This window comes from Eptesicus fuscus, chromosome 8 (assembly GCF_027574615.1).
Source record: "Eptesicus fuscus isolate TK198812 chromosome 8, DD_ASM_mEF_20220401, whole genome shotgun sequence".
Taxonomy (NCBI): Eukaryota; Metazoa; Chordata; class Mammalia; order Chiroptera; family Vespertilionidae; genus Eptesicus; species Eptesicus fuscus.
In genome coordinates this window covers 82,524,270-82,545,291 of record NC_072480.1, presented here as the reverse complement: position 1 = coordinate 82,545,291, position 21,022 = coordinate 82,524,270, and the positions used below count along the sequence as shown (strand labels likewise).

At 41.1% G+C, this 21,022-nt stretch overlaps 1 protein-coding gene across 1 annotated transcript in view; it reads left to right on the top strand.

Moving 5' to 3' along the window:
- KCNU1 (potassium calcium-activated channel subfamily U member 1) overlaps positions 1–21,022 on the top strand; it is a 124,750-nt gene that overhangs the window by 39,902 nt on the left and 63,826 nt on the right. Inside the window, exons 15-19 of the mRNA XM_054719936.1 lie at positions 2,098–2,210; positions 2,583–2,645; positions 6,652–6,741; positions 6,879–6,976; positions 16,206–16,320. Coding sequence (XP_054575911.1) covers positions 2,098–2,210; positions 2,583–2,645; positions 6,652–6,741; positions 6,879–6,976; positions 16,206–16,320 — 479 coding nt within the window. The remainder of the gene's footprint in view (positions 1–2,097; positions 2,211–2,582; positions 2,646–6,651; positions 6,742–6,878; positions 6,977–16,205; positions 16,321–21,022) is intronic.

Sequence of the window (21,022 nt, the reverse complement as noted above, 5' to 3'; positions counted from 1 at the left end):
GAGATCCTCAACTGGATAGAGTCAGAGCAAGATTTTTTAATTCTGTACGCTGCCCTGGTGCTTTAGATTCTGTTATTAATTATTGACTTAGTTTTAATGGCCAGGACTCCAGTGTCTTAGGTCCCATTTTTCTCTCATTATGCACTTAACTTTCTGTCCATTTTATTTTTTAAATATATTTTATTGATTTTTTTACAGAGAGGAAGGGAGAGGGATAGAGAGTTAGAAACTTTGATGAGAGAGAAACATTGATCAGCTGCCTCCTGCACCCCCACCGCCTTACTGGGGATGTGCCTGAACCAAGGTACATGCCCCTGACTGGAATCAAAACTGGGACCCTTCAGTCTGAAGGCCGATGCTCTATCTACTGAGCCAAACAGGTTAGGGCTTTCTGTCTGTTTTTATATCTATAAATGTGAGTTATTAATCTCATGACCAGATTTTTCCAAATATTGAGTTAACATTTGTAAAACTTCTTAGAACTCAGACGAAAAGGCCTTGAATCAATAATATATGCTTTTGTTCAGCTGTTTATTTGTTTTGCTATATTGAATATATGATGGTAAATTATAGTTTGAAGAGCATTTCTGGTTGGTTTTAGGCACAAAGCATTTCCTTACAAGCTTAAACTTACCTTAGATCTGACCAAACCGATTTATTTGAGCTCTCCAATTCTACTCTCCAAATCTAAAATTCATCTTATCTTCTCATTTCCCTTTCTGACCTAACTAAAAAACTAACTCAGGAATCTTCTCCATTTCCATGGTTATCATGTTTACCATTTTTGAAAAGTGGATCATTTAGATTAGATGTACTAAGTCAATTTCTATAGCAATAGGGACTTAAATATTGTTATGAACTGCACAGTGAGGTTAGCCCTCTTAAACAGAGAAATTCAAGAGTGTGGGAAAAGGCAGGGGATTCAGCTGAATCTTGGGAAGGGTAGGAGGAATGCCTAGATTGCTTGAAATGGTGATCTTTTTTAGCAGGGCAGAATTTTTTGTTTTTGTGTTTGTTTTAATTTTTTTCTCTCTAAACCACAAGATGGCCATTGGAGAAATATTTCTGAATTGGCCTTTACTCTCCATGGCTACAGTGTTTCAGAGTTCACAGGGATTCTAAACTTTTATCTGAGCTTCTGGGCTTTAACGAGCCTGTGCTGCCATGTCAGAATAGTGTGGTAGTGATTCTCGGAGAAGCAGGAGAGAGAATATGAGGAGGATGCAAAGAGAGCATAACAAAATGTTGAGGGATCCTACACAAATACCGAGGTGAGTTTTTTAGCTGCTCCCTGTCCCCTCTGGTTGCATTTAGCCTTTTTGAGAGAGATCTTTTCTCCCTTCATATCCCCCATTTCTCTAGAAACCTACTGCTATCCTTGATTTTTACATTTGCATTTCCATTAATCAGGATGGCCCTCTGAGTTCATTTGAACCCATGAAGGGTTCTGATACTGGGCAGAAAGCCATGTATATTTTTCCTTTGTGGTATGTGGTTACAGGCATACCGTCAGAGATATTGTGGTTTTGCTTCTAGGCCATTGCCATAAAGTGAGTATCGCAATAAAGTGGCTCATAGTATTTTTGTTGGTTGAGGGCCTTACCTTCAATTTGAAAAGAACACAACATATGTGAAGTGCAATAAAGTGAAACACAATAAAATGAGGTGTGCCTATAGCTAGTCAGGAGAAAACTAATGTGTTTTAAAAAAACAATCTTGAACAGCCATATCTAGGGAGAGACAACCTAGATTATTTATTATCCTTCCCATGTTATTACTGGCTCAAAATTCAACCTACCTCGCTGAAATTTTTGGGAGAAGAATTATAATTTCCAGCAAGGAGTATTGGGTGTCATCTGGGAAGAAAACAAGTCATGATGCTACCACTTCATTCTGAACTCTTTAGTGAAAATAGCTGAGGTGCATGTTAGAGTTTTAGTTCTTTGACATTTCTCCAGTTAAGCACTAGGACAAATCTCCTTCCTGTCACCTAAGTGCAGTGGGTGCTGGTTTACTGCTTAGCAAAATATACAACTTGAATTATAGCATCCCATCTTCCATGTCAAGTGCTTCATGTGGCATGATTGTATATTACAGGTTTGTCCTAAACAGCCCTGGCAAAAAATCTTTTTAAGTAGCTTGAAGAACAAAATCCTGACTCAACGTCTTTCTGATGACTTAGCTGGAATGACTTTTCCTGAAGTTTCCTTGTAAGTTAAAAGAAACACTTTCCTCATTTTTTTTCAGACAATAACATTCTTTCAACAAAGAATGGTGGCATTTCTGTAGGCCAGGCTCCATGACAAGCACTGAAGATATAAGAATATGAGATCAGAATAAGTCTGAGTCGCTGCAACTTAGAAGTTGTGGGACAATTATATCTCTGTCTCAGTTGGCAAGCTGACTATGAGCTAGTTCAGGATGGATCCACATGCAAGTGGGAATTCCATATTTGGAAGGCCCTTCCTCTGCTGAAGTGCTGGTGTCCCCACAGGGACAGAGCACGAAGTGTTAGTCATAGTACTGTGAAGTAGTGGCCTCCGGTCCTCCCTCTCCTCATGATGCGCTGTCTTCCTTCGCAGGCTCTGCTTTGTGAAGCTGCACCTCATGCTGATAGCCATCGAACACAAATCCTCGCCTTCCGGGTACTGGTAGCAAGGAGGCTTCAAATCTCTTCAGTTTATTTTTTTAGTAGAATCTTTACGATGAAGACTTTTCCAAATATACAACCATAACTAAGCTTTTTTGATATTTGTAGAAAGCAGCCCAGGCTGCTGTGGTGAATTTAGTATATTTCTAGTGATTGTGGTTAGCATGGTTACCCTAGTAAGCACGTCAAACTCAAAGGTTAACACGGGCCAAACAAATGAGGCAGGTGTCCCACGGGCCACAAGTTTGACATGCTTGCCCTAAAGGGTGGATAGGTGCTTTGCCTTTGCTGCTAAGACCCTGCCCCAGTTCTCTTCAGGAGGGGTCACCCTCTCACATCTGTTCCTGTTCGTATATTACCAGATCTTGCAAATCTTGACCATGAAGCCATACCATAACAATAGAATTATTTATGATAAAAATGTTCTCACAAACTCTGGTATTAAAAACAATCCTGTAAAATATGGCAAAATGTGAATTTGGCCTACTAGAAAAAGTCTGCTGTTAATAGGGGAGATGAAGGAAAGAGATAATGTTACTAGCATTGCCTGTGAACCCTTATTGGATAATGTTAGAAGTAAAAATAAGTTACCATGTCAGAAAAAAATAAAATTTAGGACAAATAGAATCAGCTACAATGACATAGCAAGAAAAGATGATGAAATTAAAAATGGGGGCTTAAATAGATGGGAGACAAGAAAGACAGTGGCTGATGTATGGTTTTCTGTGCAAAACTAACTTAAATTAGAATCAACACACTAGATTCTAATCCTGATTATTATTTGCTAGCCCAGTGGCCTTGGCAGAGAGTTCACCATCTGTAAAATGAGGAACTCATGTTAACACCAAAGACCCCTTCCAAGTCTAAAACCAACTTTACCAGGAACCATGAAATTACAGGGAAACAGACAAAATTCAGTAATTCTGAGTGGTAGCACCTGGGCTACAAGGGAATGATTTTATGTGAAAGGCTGGAAAGAACAACAGTTCTGTGCAAGTAGAGAGCATGCAGAAGGAGTCTGGGCAAAAGAAATCAGTGGGTACAGTACAAAGCAAGTCATTAAGCAGATTTAACAAGTAGTATTATCTAGCTGGCTACAATTTATTTAGTAATCCTGGAAAAATCACAAGATCTAAACCTACACCAGGCAGCTTGGGTTTCAGACTGGCCCCCAACTTGATCAAGTTTAAACATCTTTTTGGCCTTCAACAACCTGGGCTACACATCAGAATTATTTACAAAGTTTTAAAGACTATAGATTCTAAAACCCAGCTTCTGAACTTTACAGAATCAAAATCTCTAAGGTTGGGGCCTGAGAATTTTGTAAGTCTTCATGACATAGTCAGTTTATTCACTGGCATTTGGATACTACTAGACCAAATGCTTTTTTTTTTTACTATATGTTATTGATTTTTTACAGAAAGGAAGGGAGAGGGATATTGAGCTAGAAACATCAGTGAGAGAGAAACATTGATCAGATGCCTCCTGCACGCCTCCTACTGGGGATGTACCCGCAACCAAGGTACATGCCCTTTACCAGAATCGAACCTGGGGCCCTTCAGTCCACGGCCAACCCTCTATCCACTGAGCCAAACCAGTCAGGACTAGACCAAATGCTTTTAAGATCCTTTTCAATCCTGAAATCCTAGATTTCTAATAAATATTATTAGAATGACTATTAGGACATCACAGACCAGAAACATGAATATCTATAAGCAATTAATTTCTACATATATTTGAGAGTTCCTGGAGCTATTTCCTATCTAGTATACACCTACCCACAATGAAAGTGGAACCTGCTCTACATAGTCTTAACTTCGATTTTTCACCAAAAAGGCGAATCAAAGTCCTGATTTGGCAAAGATATTGATAATAGCAATCTCCTAAATGATTGATAGTTCATGACCACTGATGCTCTAGGCACTTTACTTACATTAACTCTTGAATTCTCACAACAATGCTGTGAGGTGTGCACAATTATTAATTCCATCTTACAGAGGAGAGAGCCGAGGCCCAGAAAGGGTAACTAATTTCCCCAAGCTCACATTGCTCTCCAGTGGCCGAGCCATAATCTGAACCCAATCTGGCTCTGGGGGCTGCGCTTCTGATCACCAAGCTGTACTGCATCCACCATAGTCATAAATAAGTGGAAGAAAAATTGGTGTCTCAAAGGCTGGGCTTTAGACGAGTACTGTATATTGAAACACTGGTGGGAGATTTCTTTTTTCACCTTTTCTTTTCTCTTCTAATTGATACACTTGAATATACTCTACATCTTGCAAAACCCCTGGATAATCATAAAGATTTGTCTTAGAAAACAATTTGTCACCTGCTAAGAGATAAAGTTGGACCTGACCCAGTTAGATAATATTCTGAGATCGTTCCAGTAGCAAACATTCTCTAATAAAACAACTGGCCATGATTAATGAGGAGAAGAATTAAGCAATAATGCCAGTTCAGAAAAATCTTCAAAAGTTCACCTCTTCTTTCAAATATTAATCATGACAGTATCCTCATAACTAAATACTTAATAAGAGTTCAGAAGACATCCCTTTAAAACCTTAGCCAGTTTGGCTCAGTGGATAGAGCATCGGCCTATGAACTGAAGGTTCCCAGGTTCAATTCCTGTAAAGGTCAGGTACCTTGGTTGCAGGCTCGATCCCTGGCCCTAGTTGGGGCATGTGCAGGAGGCAACCAATTGATGTGTCTCTCTCACATTGATGCTTCTCTCTCTTTGTCTCTCCCCCTCCTTTCCACTCTCTCTAAATAAAAACAAACAAACAAACAAAAAAAGGAGATATGAAGAATCAACTAAGTATACTTGAGAGCTACTGAAAAGTAGCCAATGATATTTGGGGTGAGGAGCACAAATCCATGTTCTTTCTCTTTGAATGTTAAAGCAATCATTCCACTCATTAACATCAGTTGGTAAATACTCAGAAACTGTCAGCCAATGTCTCAGGTAATAATCTACCTGAGCATAGCTCCTCAGCATCTTTCTACTCTTGGTATTGGGCTGAAGAGCTTTTGTTGTATGAGCCCTTTTATTTTTTGTGAGGCTCTAATACTTACACTAACAGCAGAATAAGCTTTTCCAGAATTAAGACTTAACCTCTTTCCAATGTGAATATAAAAGAGTGTGTTTTAGAGAAGGAAAGGAATACTTTCATCATGCACAAATGAAGTGTGGGGAGTTATAGAGTTATAAGGCCTCTTCATACTGGAGGTCTGAGAAAAACAGGAAATCTGACAAACATAGGGAGAAACACGAGGAACTCAAACAGTCATAACAGAGTACTGCATCAAGGAGTATCATGGGTGAAATTTATAAGGCAGCATTTTTAAACATACAAACCATAAGAAAATGGAAAATCAAAATATACAAGTAATGTAGAAATAGAAAAAATTCATGTGGTTCCTACTCTCAAAAATCTTGCAATCGGGAGACCAAAATGAAGTTGAAAGAAATATACAGGTTTTCCCTACCTGGTTTTGCTCAGTGGTTAGAGCGTTGGCCTGTGGACTGAAGAAATACACAGGTTCAGAAAATGGATAGGCAAATAAAAGGTACTTTTGAACCCAACTGATTAGTAGACATAATTTAATTGTAAAGATCAAATAGCCTAAGAATGAACACCACTAGTAAGTCTAGCAACTCTGTGGCTTTGGCCTAGATGTCAGTGGATAGCCTAAGTCATCAAGGCTTCATACATCTGAGTTTGTTTGACCATCTCAGATTCAAGACATAGTCCAAGGAAGAACTTATCCTTTGCTCAGTTGTGTACACTGCTCAGCAGTTGTGTCGTGACCTCCCTTCCCTCAGCATATTTAGCAGTAATCAGAGTATTAACTATATCAAATTTACATTTTCTACCATGTTTAGCAGTAAAAGGGGATGAGTCCTAGTAACTCTGCAACTTAGAGAATCCATTGGTAATGACAAAATTAAACACCAAATATTGGCGGGAAAAAAATGCCTTATTTTTATTTCTTGTCTCTAGTGGTCTGATACTAAATCCGTCTACACAGGTCAAGTTGCAAAGGAACACATTAGGGTTCTTTATTGCTGAATCTGCAAAGGATGTCAAAAGGTAATTTTTTTTTATTACTTTATGGGGAGAACATCCTAACGCACATACAAGTTAATGGCAGGCAGACTGAGTCAGCACCATGCTTCCTTAGTGTTAAGTCTCACATAAGTCATTCTTGATTTGCTTTCATTGTCCAGAGCCTTCTTTTACTGTGCCACTTGTCACAGTGATGTGCATTCTCCTGAGCTAATTGGAAAATGTAGCTGCAAAAGCAAGAACCATCGACACTTCTCAGGTAACTGCACTTTACCCCTGTCTGTCCTTAGCACAGCTTCTGGGGGTGTGGCCAAGGAAAGAGGATAGGTCCCATCCCTTAAAGGACAATGCCCCTTTGAACTTGGCCAAGAAATAGCAGACATTTCCCTACTGGGCATACAAGATATGAGAATCAGTCCTTTATGGCTGAAAGCAGCCTTACTAGTTATCTAGTCCATCTCGTTCACAGGCCAGGCAAATGAGTTCTACCAGAGATTCCCTGAGGAGCAGGTCCAAGGAGCTTCTCAGGCTGCCATTCTAGATGCCAAATTAAAAGCTCCGTCTCAGCCCTGCCTCCATGTTCTCTGAATCTTTCAATTTCCCCTTGAGACTCTAAGACAGTTTGGGATATATATATATATATATATATATATATATATATATATATTCATATTCCTATATAATTTCCTGAAATGCTTCAGTCTGAAGAATATTGTTCATTAAATGGCCTTTAACACCCTATTTTGGATTCAAAAATTAAACATTGATTCTTTTTTTAAAATATATTTTTTATTGATTTCAGAGAGGAAGGGAGAAGAAGAGAAAGATAGAAACATCAATGATGAGAGAGACTCATTGATCAGCTGCCTCCTGCATGCCTCACACTGGAGATCAAGCCCACAACATGGGCATGTGCCCTTGACCAAAATCAAACCTGGGACCTTTCAGTCTGCAGGCCAATGCTCTATCCACTGAGCCAAGCTGGCTAGGGCCATAGATTCTTTTTTAATTCTATCACAATACAGATTTTTTAAGGCAATACATAAGGCTCGACTAAATAGGAGAAATGTCTCACTAAAGAAGGTGTGAATTAGAAGGAGAAAAATGTGTCAAAAGTATCCTCTCAATGTACATATCCTATATAATAAAGAGGTAATATGCAAATTGACCCTCACACCATCACAAGATGGCTGCATCCACAGTGGAGGCAGGGTTCCCATAACACAAGATGGCTGCACCCACAGCGGAGGCAGGGTTCCCATAACAAGCCATAACGAGCAATCAGCAGGGACCTGAGGCTGCATGGTGCTGGGCTGATGCAGGGACCTGAGGCTGGGTACCCCCCACCCGGCAGGACTTGACAGGGGACCTCAGGCTGTGTCCCCCGCCCAGCGGGGCTTGATGGTTACCTCAGGCCATGCCCCCTGCCTGGAGGGGCTTGACAGGGGACCTCAAGGCACACCCCCTCCCCTGACCCAGGCCAGGGGACTCAGGCCATGTCCCCCTGCCCAGTGGGGCTTGATGGGGGACCTCAGGCCGCACCTCCTGCCCCAGTGCCAGGCCAGGGGAACTGAGGCTCTGCCCCCCACCCAGCGGGACTTGATGGGGCCCTGAGGCTGCACCCCCCATCCATGGGGCTTGACGGCGAGACTTGAGGCTGCACCCCCCTCCTGGCTCTGGGCCAGGGGACCTTAGGCTGTGCCCCCTGCTTGGCACCCGGATGGGGGACCTGAGGGTGCACCCCCCCGCCCAGAGGGGCTTGATGGGGCTGGGGCCTGCCGGATCTGGATCTCACCCAATGTGGGTGGGGCCAGCCGGGTCTGGGTCTCATGCAATTTCGAGGCTTGTGAGCGTGGGCGGGGACTTGACTCTGGGTTCCACAGTGTGCCCCATACTCTGACAGGAGAAAGATTTTCATATACATTTTACTAATTTTCTTTCATCTCTGACACTTCTATTATAGAGAAAGAGCAAATAGCAATATTAAAATATTTCCTCTAATTAATTCCCTTTTAATGTGCACAAATTTTTTGCACCGGACCACTAGTCTTTATACTATATGAAAATGTAGCAGGGTTTTGTGCAGTAGATATATCCCTATGAACGTGGTGTAAAAATAAAACTTTTGCAAATAAATTATCCACACTCATATACTTGCACTATTATCAATCATTTTGCAAAACAAAAATGTTTTATAAAAATGCATAAGCACCCCTTTATTTAACTGACTTTTAAATGTTGTTTTACTATAAATATTTAAAAGCAGGAAGTTTCTCTAGTATAAATATGGAAATATTTTTGTTTAAAGAGAAAGGCCCTGCATTCGTTTTGCATATATGCCGATTTTTACCCAGGTCTATGACATGCATTTTATAGTATCAAAAGAATAAATTAGTAAGACTTTCAATTTACAATCTAATGTTTAAGCTCAGGACTTTTTTTATTCTCTTCATAATATAATCATTTCTTCTTCCCGTTCCATACTAATCCTCAGTCACAACTCCTTCCAAGCCTATCCCCCTGATTCAGTACTCTATTAATCTGGTATTAAGGTTTTCGGTTCTTAACTTCAGTTTGCCAGATGATGGCAGCAGAGTACCATGGGAATGCTCGCTGGTCTGGTGATTGGAGCATGAATTTGAATCTGAAGAGTTAGTTTTAGCCCAAATGTGCCAAAGAGTACATCAATATAGAAGCTGACTGCTTGGCCTTATAGACTTAAAAGTCATGATACTACTATCTGGAAGTTCTCCCAGAGAATTAACTTTCATAAAATTATGCCAAAATAAATAATTTACTGACTTTGGATTAGTACAAATTCTAGGTTGAGTATTTCACATTTCAGAGCAAGATAAAGGGTATCTATCCCCGGTCTATTCCCTTCAATTAAGAGAATAGACACTTTATTGAGTTAATTAAGTTTGCTTGGTCCCACCAGTTTCTTCTTTCTACTATACCGAATGAGAAGCAGAAGACTTGAATTCTGGCCACTCCTTAATGGTGGTTTAAGACAAACATGTTACCTTTTGGAGTCTTGGTGTCATCATTTCCAAACTGGAAACTTCTCATCATCTCTATGGCCCTTTTCCATTCTGATATTCCAGCAATTTTCAACCTGTGTGCTTCAAGGACTTTAAAAACATGCAATACCCAACTATTTAGTTAGGGGCACTGACCTCTTTCCTTTTAGATTGTCAACTAAAAACATGACAACAACCAACACAATAGCTTTCCAGTGTGAATGCTTCAAAATTGGACCTATTTTTTATTTCATCAGATGATGGGAAAATATAATATATTTTTTGGTGTGCCACATAATTTTGGTAATTAGTTTGTGTGTGCCATGAGATTAAAAAAAAAAAAAGGTTGAAAATCGCTGTGATATTCTCTGATTCATAATTACTCTATTGTTGATTACTTTCCTTTTTCTAAACTAGAACCACACCAGAGGTTCTCACTTATGTGCCCAATCTGAAGTTTTAGAGGCAACAGACTGCCATGGTTAGAAGATGAATTCAGCATTGGTCACTTACTTTTTAGCTGTATGACTTAGGGCAAATTACGTATGTTCTCCCTATGCTTCTTGTTTATGTAAAATGTTGATGATAATATTACACATCTCAGAGGGTTAAATGAGAATATTCATATATAAAGGTATACAAATTGAGTATATTCAAGGTGAATTAACTGCCACAGAAATGGCTGCCGCCCTGGAGGGAGCAGCAGGCTTGTCTCTGCTCCAGGCTACAAAGTTTCAATTGTAGAAGGAAAATAAATTCCAGATACCAGGGCCTCCCTTGGGTTGCCAGGGGGCATGGCCGGCCTGCAAACCACCACAGGCCCCTCGCTCAGGCCGCCCCACGCCCCAAGGGAACCCCACCCTGATCCGGGACACACTTCAGGGCAAACCAGCTGGCCCCCACCGGTGCACCAGGCCTCTATCTTATCTAATAAAAGAGTAATATACAGATTGATCATCACTGCAACACACAATATAGCTGCCCCCATGTGGTCAAAGATCCTGCCCCCATGTGGACACAAGATGGCCACTACAAGATGGCCAGCAGGGGAGGGCAGTTGGGAGGCACCCGGCCTGCAAGGGAGGGCAGTTGAGAGGGACCAGGCTTGCAAGCAAGGGCATTTGGAGGTGATCAACCCTGCAGGAGAGGGCAGTTAGGGGTGACCAGGCTGGCAGAGGAGGGCAGTTGGAGGTGATCAACCCTGCAGGAGAGGGCAGTTAGGGGTGACCAGGGTGGCAGAGGAGGGAAGTTGGGGGCAAACAGGCTGGCAGGGGAGCAGTTAAGCATCAACCAGGCTGGCAGTGGAGTGGTTAGGGGGTGATCAGGCTGGCAGGCAGAAGCGATTAGGGGCAATCAGGAAGGCAGGCTGGCAAGCAGTTGGGAGCCAGCAGTCCTGGATTGTGAGAGGGATGTCCCAGATTGGAGAGGGTACAGGCTGGGCTGAGGGACAACCCCCCGCCATGCACGAATTTCGTGCACCAGGCTTCTAGTATTCATATACAAAACATTAAGACCAGTGTCTGACAAATGGTAAACACTACACATAAGTTAATTATCATATTACCTAAGGGAACATAAAACGAATCATTATTTTTTTCTAATCAATGAAAAACAGATGAAATAAAAATTGCCAGAAAAGTTCTAATAGATTATACTTATTTTAATCCATTCCTTGATATTTGGGGAGGGGGCGATGGTGGCTGGGCAGAGCATGAAGATCAATAGAGCTAGGCTTTAGAGCAGGAGGAATAATTGTCTTTTTGCTTTTTTGTGTAAATTAGATAAGTCATTGGGCAGGAACTTTCCCAGTGCCAACTATAAAGTTCACTGCCTGCTATTTCACCATTGAAATTTCTAATGCCTATGGTTTTAGAGAAGTGGTCCTCAACCAGGGCAAGGATGATAAAAATCATCCTATGTGATGGAGTGGAGGAAGTGGACAATGTGAAAATGGACCTCAGGAAAGTTGTGGACAAATACCCCTGATCCCACCTCCTGAGAACTGCTTTAGAATGCTAATTTTTGTAATGGAGTCACACCTAAAAGAGAGGGGAATTATGAAAATTGAATTGAAAAGAGGGTATGAAAAGAGTTAGAAATGGTTTGAATAGGTGACCCAAACAGTATCCTTACATTTGCAAGACTAAGACATTGGCTTGATCTGTTGTCCTGCTGACTCTGCAGCCCTTAAGAGGTTCTTATCCAGATAAGTGGTTCTTATCCAGAATACATAATATCACTTTTTAGGTGTGTCACAATGATTGGTAAATATAAAAGTTTGTAAATAATTGCAATAAATTAGCTATTTAGTAAATTGGAGAAGATTTGGAATTATCCAAATAATACAGTAATTATTTTCACTCATTTGAACACCTGATAAGACTTTTGGAGGGAGGTAGAAAGAAGTAGAATTATTGCTATCTACATGGAAATCATGCATGAGGCATGTCTTAACATGTGGTCTTATCATGTGTGCCAGGAAAGGAAAAGGCTTGTACATAGCTTTCAAGGAAATCGCTCCTTGAGGAAGAGAGAGATAATTACACCACTGGCCACATATAGGACTTTCATTATTTCCAGTCATTCGCAGGTATTAGCTGCCATGTCTTTTTTTAATGTCTAATGCTTTATTCAGAATCATGTTTTAGAATATCCATAGGGAAGTCATAGTAAGCCATGACAAGACATTATCAGTCTAGCTAGGCAATATCCATTCTATTTTTTCTTGCCTAAAACATGAAAAAATAATTATTTGCACACTGTAAACTATAGATAGATAATATATAAACAAATAAGCCCAGCCGGTGTGGTTCAGTGGTTGAGTATTAACCTATGAACCAGGAGGTCACGGCTCAATTCCTGGTCAGGGCACATGCTTGGGTTGCAGGCTTATTCGCCAGTGTGGCTCGTGCAGGAGGTAGCCGATTGATGACTCTCTCTTATCTTTGATGTTTCTCTCTCTCTCTCTCTCTCCCTTCCTCTCTGAAATCAATAAAAAATATATTTTAAATAATATATATAAATAAATAAAATGATTAAACTGTTTTAGAATGACTTGAGAGAGATGACTTTGTCTTCCTATTTTTATTTTATTCTTTGCTTTTTGCTAAAGCATTTGAAGCACCATAGAGCTGGGGGCAAGGGCAACAATAGAGTGTTGCTCCTTCTTAACTGCCCTATCTGCACCCTGGTGGAAAGAACACTTTTAGACTTTTTTGAAGGTCATTTGCATCATAGAATTCAGAGTTGGAAGGAAGCATTTCACCTTTTACCTCCAGTCCACCTACACACAGCCAGAGACTTCTCCAGTCCTCATGCAGGCTGTTCTTTCCGATCCCCACAGACATGCACGTGCTTCAATAATTATGAAAGCTTCCAACATTATACAGATCATAATGTGTTTTCAGAAGATATTTTATTAAGCACGGCACAGGGAAAAATTCAAAGCTTTTGCAAAAATTTCACACTCTTTTTTTAGGACCTGGCAAATGTTGGCTGGAGAGTTAGGCTTTGAGAAGGCAGCGACTTCCCGAAAGTTCCATTGTTCCTAAGCCAGTTTGAGCATGTTGCTTTTTACATTCCACAGCTCAGCTTCTATCCGAGTACTAAGCCGCTGGCCTTTAAAGACTGACAGTTGGTAACACACTAGTTCTCACTCAGACTTTTCTTCAGATGTTCCCTCCCCGGGCTGTTCCCCGAGGGCAAAAGGTAACCACGAAATAAGGAAACATCAGTCAACCTGAAAGCCCCCGTCAAGCCTCCATACGTAAGTGGAGGCTTCTGAGGATTATAGGTAGAGAGCAATCTTATGCCAAGCCTGGCTCCCAGCACACCTGTGTGATGCAATTACTGATTATTTAAGCTGACAAATCACCTAAACAAAGGATGTCTCTCTTCTTCCAGAAGTGTGTTTTGACTCGATTGATATTTTCCATAGATTACAATAGTTCAGAAAGCATCACCACAAAAGAAGAGGGATACCAAGATTTTCTTGTGGCTTTTTCTGTCTGCAGTTATCCAAAACCTGGTGCTATGTGGGTTTAAAGCCTTGTTCCACATGAACTCCCCATTCTGAGTAGTATTGGTACCAAGATGATTCTTAAATTGACACAAGAAGAAAAGTCCAGCTCTCTCTTCTCTACTCATGTGGGTGGGGGAAGAGGAGTAGCAATGATGACTACTCTTTGACTTTGTCCTCACTCGGATAACTTCTTCTCAGACGATCTTCCCATCTCTGACAGGTTCAGGGAAGCAGATAATGCAGGGTCCTTAAGAGTGAAAGAGAAGCATGTAACTTCCAAAGCACTCCTTAAAATGTTATTTTTTATCGTAATACCGAGTGCTAAGTGACCAATAAAGGTTTCCTATCCTAGTGTGTTGAAAGGATTCCTAGGTCGAATGTGGGTTCTGAAATAAGAATGGTGTGATTGCATATCAACATGTGCATGTGAAGTAATGACTCATGTGTCAGCTTTTCCCACCTCAGTGCAGCTTCATGTTGCTCATTTTATTATTAAATTGCAAATATTCTTGCATGTATCCTCACAATCACCCTCTGAAACCCTAGTATTATCCCCATATGCAGATTAAAAAAGTACTTGATTTTGTATTATTTACAGATTTTGATCTTTACAAATGTTCTAAGAATCCTACCTAATAAAAGGGTAATATGCAAATAACCATCACTCCCCCCAATCGTGGATGGCAGTGTGGGGCCGGCAGCTCCCGCCCCACGCTGCCGCTGCTGGGGTCCAAGCCTCCACCCTGAAAGAAGGCGGAAGGAAAACTGGGGCCAGTAGCCAGGTGAAGGAAGGCCTATTGCATGAGCGGACACCCAGCTCCCCTGCCATCGAAAGTGGGGAGCTGGGTGTCCGCTCCGGTTCCAGGCCAAAAGCCTCCGCCAGAGGCTTTTGGTCTGGTGCATGAGCGGACCCCCTGGCATTGATTGCAGGGAGCTGGGGGTTTCTTCGGCCTGGTACACCAGCAGACCCCCTGCGATTGATCACCTGGGCAGGGAGCTGGGGGTCTGCTTTCGGCCTGGGCAGGAGCGGACCCCCTGCGATTGATTGTAGGGAGCTGGGGGTCCACTCCTGCCCAAGAGGCTTTCGGTCTGGACAGGCCTGAGCAGGGGCTGAGCCGGTGATCAGAGGGAGCTGGAGAGGCCTGCCCAGGCCTAAAGCTTCGGCCAGAGGCTTTAGGCCTGGGCAGGGCCCAGCCCTCCATTGGTGTGAACTATAGAGGAAACACCTTTTCTGACTGCACATTGGCTAAGCTGCCTGTATGCCACTGGTAATATTCTTAGTAACTTGGGTAATAAGAATCCAAAAAGGTGATCTAGGGCTTTTTCACCACACTTCTGGAGAAAAAAATGAAGGTCCGCTGCTGGAAGGCTAAGAAATGTCATGTCCTGCCCTAGCCGGTTTGACTCAGTGGATAATGCCTCAGCCTGCAGACAATAGGGTCTGGGTTTGATTCTGATCAAAGGCATGTACCTAGGTTGCAGGCTCCTCCCTGGCCGGGGCCCAGATCAGGGCTCATGCAGGAGGCAACCAATCAAAGTGTTTCTGTCTTTCCCTTTCTCTTCCACATTCTCTAAAAGTCAATGGAAACATACCCTCAGGTGAGGATAAAAAATAAAGAAAGAAATCCATATCCTATGAAAGACACATCTTGAAAATGCCTAAAGAAAGTTGTCATTTTTTCTTGGTGAAGGGACTGTAGTCCATGTTGATGAAAACACCTTGGTGGCTGCGGTGACTGACAGTGGCTGCAGCAGCGGGGTGATGGGCCTGGTGCCTTCCCCTGACCAGCCCAGTTGCCTCCCACAAAGGGAGGCCAGACTGCGGCTTAGGTATGCTCCCTGTGGGGCGAAGGCCTAAGCTGTCAGTAGGACATCCCCTGAGGGCTCCCAGTATGTGAGAGGGGGCAGGTTGGGCTGAGGGACCCCCGACCCCCAGTGTATGAATTTCGTGCACCAGGCCCCTAGTTAATAATACAGAAGCCATGAAGGGAAATAAACTAAAAGGTGGCAATGTCCTAGTAGAATGAATTGCAATCTGAGCACCATCTGCAGAAGGGAGAAGGGGATTATACCATGTGTTTTTTTTTCTTAGAGTCCTATAGTGGCTCTACACCTCATCTGTAGCAAGAAGGCTCCCTGGATGCAATATTTTTGGGTAAGATGGGAGGAGTGATGGATTAGAAAAATACAGCAGCAACTCAATAGGTACTTATTTTAAACATACAGTATGGTATTGAATCCTCACAATCATTTTCTACCCACTCTCAATTCTACAGAAGGAAATTACAGAGTCTTCTATAATTGACCCTCTTAGAACTAGTGTGTAGCTAAGGACCCCAGCTACTCCCTGGTTAAGGGCTTAGAAATATCTTAGCCATTAGTTAAGTTCCAAAATATCTTGTGAACAGATATTATTCCAACTCACTAAGATTGCTATGCTATTGCAGGGGCAAAAATAATGCCAAAGACCATCAGCAAGAAGGAATCCCATGGAACAACAATACGTGGTTTTGTTTCAAGGGAAGACTCAAGTACGAATAGCATCTTGAGCTATGCCGAAGGGTAAGAGCCTCAAAGAACTATGGTCCCCTATGGCTTTCTGAGAATCCCGGGGCAATAAAAATTCGACTGAAACCAGACTATTTGCTTTATCAGCTTCTATACTGACCAATGGAATTGTTTCTCACCAACATGAATTCATCCCTACTTCTCCCAATATCATTAAACTAAGTAAATATACCTCCCCCAATAGTCCTGAGATAACTTATGTGATAACCAAAGGTTATGTATGCAGTTTCTTTCAGATTACCTTTCAAGCACTCTAGAGTGTGGATTGGGATGGCATTTCAACTATTTCCAAATGACTTTTTTTAGTATTAATATATCCCCCCTTTCCAACAAATTGATGATGAAATTGTCTTGGTTTCAGAATCTGCAAAATAGGGTCAGTAAATTCTGCCCCGCACCCCCTTTTCCTACAGCTCTTTAATACATTAAAACCTTGATTAACTAGAATGCAGGTTTGGAGGGGGAGGGTTATATGTCTAGAGATTTTAAATAGAGGGTTGATCTAAAAATTATATTACTATAAACGTTATTATGAATAACTATCATATGTTCGCAACATTATAGTTTAGTAGCTATCTGATACCAAGAAAATATTTAATGCTTGAAAAATGTGATTGTGTTCCATTAAATACTGTATTATAAGCAGAGCATAGTCATTATGCTCTGGTATTATATAAGGTAAGTTCAAATGCTGGCTCTAAGCTCTATGATCTTGGACAAGTTGCTTAACATCTAGGTGCTTCAGTTTTGATACCTTAAATGAGTATAATTCTCTATAGGATTTTTTGTAATGAGATTAGGTATTTAAAGCACTTTTTTTGACTCTTGGCTGAGGTAAGTGCTCATTTAATATTACTTATTATTGCAATTATCAATTATTATATCTAAGAATGTGTACAAAATTGGATTGAATATGTAATAAGTGCAGAACCTTCCAAATATGTGGATTTTGAGATAAATCCCTGATCTTGTTTTTACTATAATTCACCTCCTTCTTATAATATAAGAAAACTCATCCTTTTGTTTAACTAAGGATCCCAGATTGGTGGGTCGATTTAACGGAGGTTTTACTGTACCTATTCTACAGGGGAAGCAGGTGTTAAATGTCTGAGCCACCAAAGGTGCCACCACTTCATGTCTGCACTAGGAGGAATATCAAAGTCCTAGGAATTTTAGTTTCTACCTTCCTTTGCCTTTTATGCTAGGATTTTATGACTGAGATAATCTGTGAGAAAGGATTAAGAACTGTTTAGAGGATAGGCCCTGTGGAATTTTGTGAATTTATACTTTGCCTCACTCTTAATGGCAGCTACAGACTAACAAGGGGACTTGCAGATCTTTCTATTTTCTTTTAAAATGGTTGGTACAACAAATACATATCTATCAACAAGTGAATCTAAAAATCAAGTGAATAAAAAATCTGATGAACAGAATAAACTGGTGAATATAGTAGAATCAGGGGCATAGAAAGGGAGTGGACTGACAATTCTGAGGGGGAAGCGGGTGTGGGAGTGCGGGAAGAGACTGGACAAAAATTGTACACCTATGGATGAGGACAGTGTTGGGGGTAAAGAGAGGGGGTGAGGTGGGTACCAGGTGGAGGGGAGTTATGGGTGGGGGGAGAAGGGGAAAAACTGTAATAATCTGAACAATAAAGATTTATTAAAAAATAAAATGGTGGGTAAATAGATATTTGTTGAATGTCTCTATGTGCTAGGTCGGCATTGTGCTTGATGTGTTTGTAGATATAGAAATCACGTTTAAACTCCTAGGCAATCTAGTGGGTAAACAAGACAAATTCATATAAAGTCAACCAGAGGCCAGATAAGACAGCATTTCAAGTGCCGTATTTATGATTCTAGCAGAAGGTCAAAGAGGAAGAGGTTATAGATTGTTCCAAAAAGTTTCTTATGGGAGATGGGGTTTGGGAAGGTAGATGAGAGTGGGAATCTCAACTCCTCGAAGGATATGACATGGGTGAGGCACAGGGCAAACATGGAACCCTCCATGTACCAGTTGATCTGATGAAAAGTAAGTAGTAGTCCTGACTGGTTTGGATCAGTGGATAGAGTGTTGGCCTGTGGACTGAAGGGTCCCAGGTTTGATTCCAGTCAAGGGCATGAACCTTGGTTGTGGGCACATCCCCAGTGGCGGGTGTGCAGGAGGCAGCTGATCGATGTTTCTCTCTCATGGATGTTTCTAACGCTCTATCCCTCTCCCTTCCTCTCTGTAAAAAAAAATCAATAAAATATATATATTTTTTTAAAGAAAAGTAAGAAGTAGAGTGCTGTGAGAAATAACATCTAAAAATCCTTAAGAATACATTATTTACTATTGATATTGTGTGTGTGTGTGTGTGTGTGTGTGTGTGTGTGAACATTATGTCTATGTTAATGCAAAGTTGTTACAAAGTTTAATTGGAAAATTGTTTGGATAATGTAAAGACAATCTGTTCCAACCATGTTTATACTTTTATTTATTCTTTGCTATATCTTTTGTGATGATAGAGGATTGGCAATTCATGGATAATAAAAGCCAGAGAAAATCCTTAAATGTAATTTTAGTCATTCAGGTTCACTGACTTTTCCCACTATCCTTTAAGACAGCTATAAAAACAAAATAATTTAATTTATTGTTATTTTTTCCATTGTCTTTAATTCCCCCATTGTCTGTGACAAATAAGAAAATAATCTAAAGCAGGTATCTACAAGGAGAATTGATCCACACAGCCTAGTCTATCCACAGACTGGGCCTATCAGCCTTATATCTGGCTGGATGATCCTTGAATGTGCTTTAAAAACCCATAAATAAGGTAGGAGATAGTGAAAGTAACCCATCCAGATAATCTTTATGATGATGCTTAATTTGCTTAAACCTCTTAATTTAAAAGCAAGATAGGTTCACATTTACTAGAGACTTAAGAAAAAACACGAATCACCCTGACTGGTGTGGCTCAGATGGTTGAGTGTCCTCCCATGTATGGTTCAATTACTGGTTAGGTTAGGACACATGCCTAGGATGTGAGCTCGATCCCCAGTAGGGAGCATATAGGAGGCAGCCAATTGATGTTTCTCTCTCTCCCTCTCCCTTCCTCTCTCTAAAATAAACAAACAAACAACAACAAAAACTTAAAAAGCACACAAACAAAAACACTAATCAGGGCCATACTGCTGATTAGACAGTGGTGTACCCTTAGGTAAGTACCATTTGTGAGTGAATTTCTTTGATACTTCATCAGTAGAGTTGATTAACTTAGCTGATTTAAATACATTGTTAATGAGATCAATGGCAGGTGCTGCCCCCACTTTGTACTATAGAATAGAGTGGCTTTTTAAATATATGTACACTAGAGGCATGGTGCACAGATTCGTGCACCAGTGGGGTCCCTCATCCTGGCCTGCACCCTCTCGCAACCTGGGACCCCTTGGGGGATGTCGGACTGCCGACACTGGAAGGGTATAGGAGCCCGCACTGCTTAGCTCATCCTGGCCCCGCTGCTCAGTAAGATCACAAAGCTCCTGCGTTGAGCGTCTGCCCCTGGTGGTCAGCATACATCATAGCAACTGATCGACTAGTTGTTCAGTTGCTTAAGCTTTTATATATATAGATTTTTATTGATTTCAGAGAGGAAAGAGAATCATCCATTGGCTGCCTCCTGTCCTACTGGGGATCTAGCCTGCAACCTAGGCATGTGCCCTGATAAGGAATCAAACCTTGACCTCCTGGTTCATACGTCTATACTCAACTATTGAGCAACACCAGCCAGGCAAATAGGGTGGCTTTTTCTTTTGTTTTGCATTTTTATTTTTTAAAGGGTAAAGGTAACTCTAGCCAGCAAATTGGCAAACATAAGTAATGGGTAACAACAATGAGTGATAAAATGGCCTTGATAGCTTAATAGAGACAAATAGGCATTATTCTGGTAGGGGGGGGGGGATGTCAAATACACAATCTGTGCTACTTGTGATCCATTTTTTGGATTTCTTAATAGTATTACATTCACATACCAAAATAAACATAATATTATTTATAGTTTTGCTGACAATGGGCCTAATGCTTTTAGAGTTGTTATCTTCAGGCCACCAGTGGGTTTTCTGGTCAGTTCAGAAACTGCAATTTTCTATTCTTAGTACTTGAAGCCATACAGACAGCTCTAACTTCTACAACAGTTACAGTCCAACATTTCATTACATGCCTGGTGTCTCTCCTTTCCCACAGAATAAGCAACGTTATAAATAACAGTTAGGTTCTTAGACTAGCATACAAATTCTATTTAATAGATGATAGTTGAATATATATTTGTTGAATAAATAAACACTAGGTCTATTCACCTGAGTTCTGTGTCTTTAAATCAATGGGTTATGTAATATGAGAGAAGATGAATATTTCCCCTTCCTTTTCAGGGTGATAAAATTAGATTTATGCCAAACATTTTTTTGTTGTTGTTGAGTTTACAGTAAGAGAGAGAGAGAGAGAAAGAGAGGGAGAGAGAGAGAGAGAGAGAGAGAGAGAGAGAGAGAGAGAGAGAGAGAGAGAGAGAGAGAAACATTGTTCGGTTGCTTCCTGGATGCTCCCTGACCAGGGATAAACCTGCAACCTGAGTATGTGCCCTGAGCAGGAATGGAACCCGTGACCCTTCAGTGTTCAGGACGATACACCGAAGCAACTAAGTCACACTGTCCAGGGCAGACCTTGA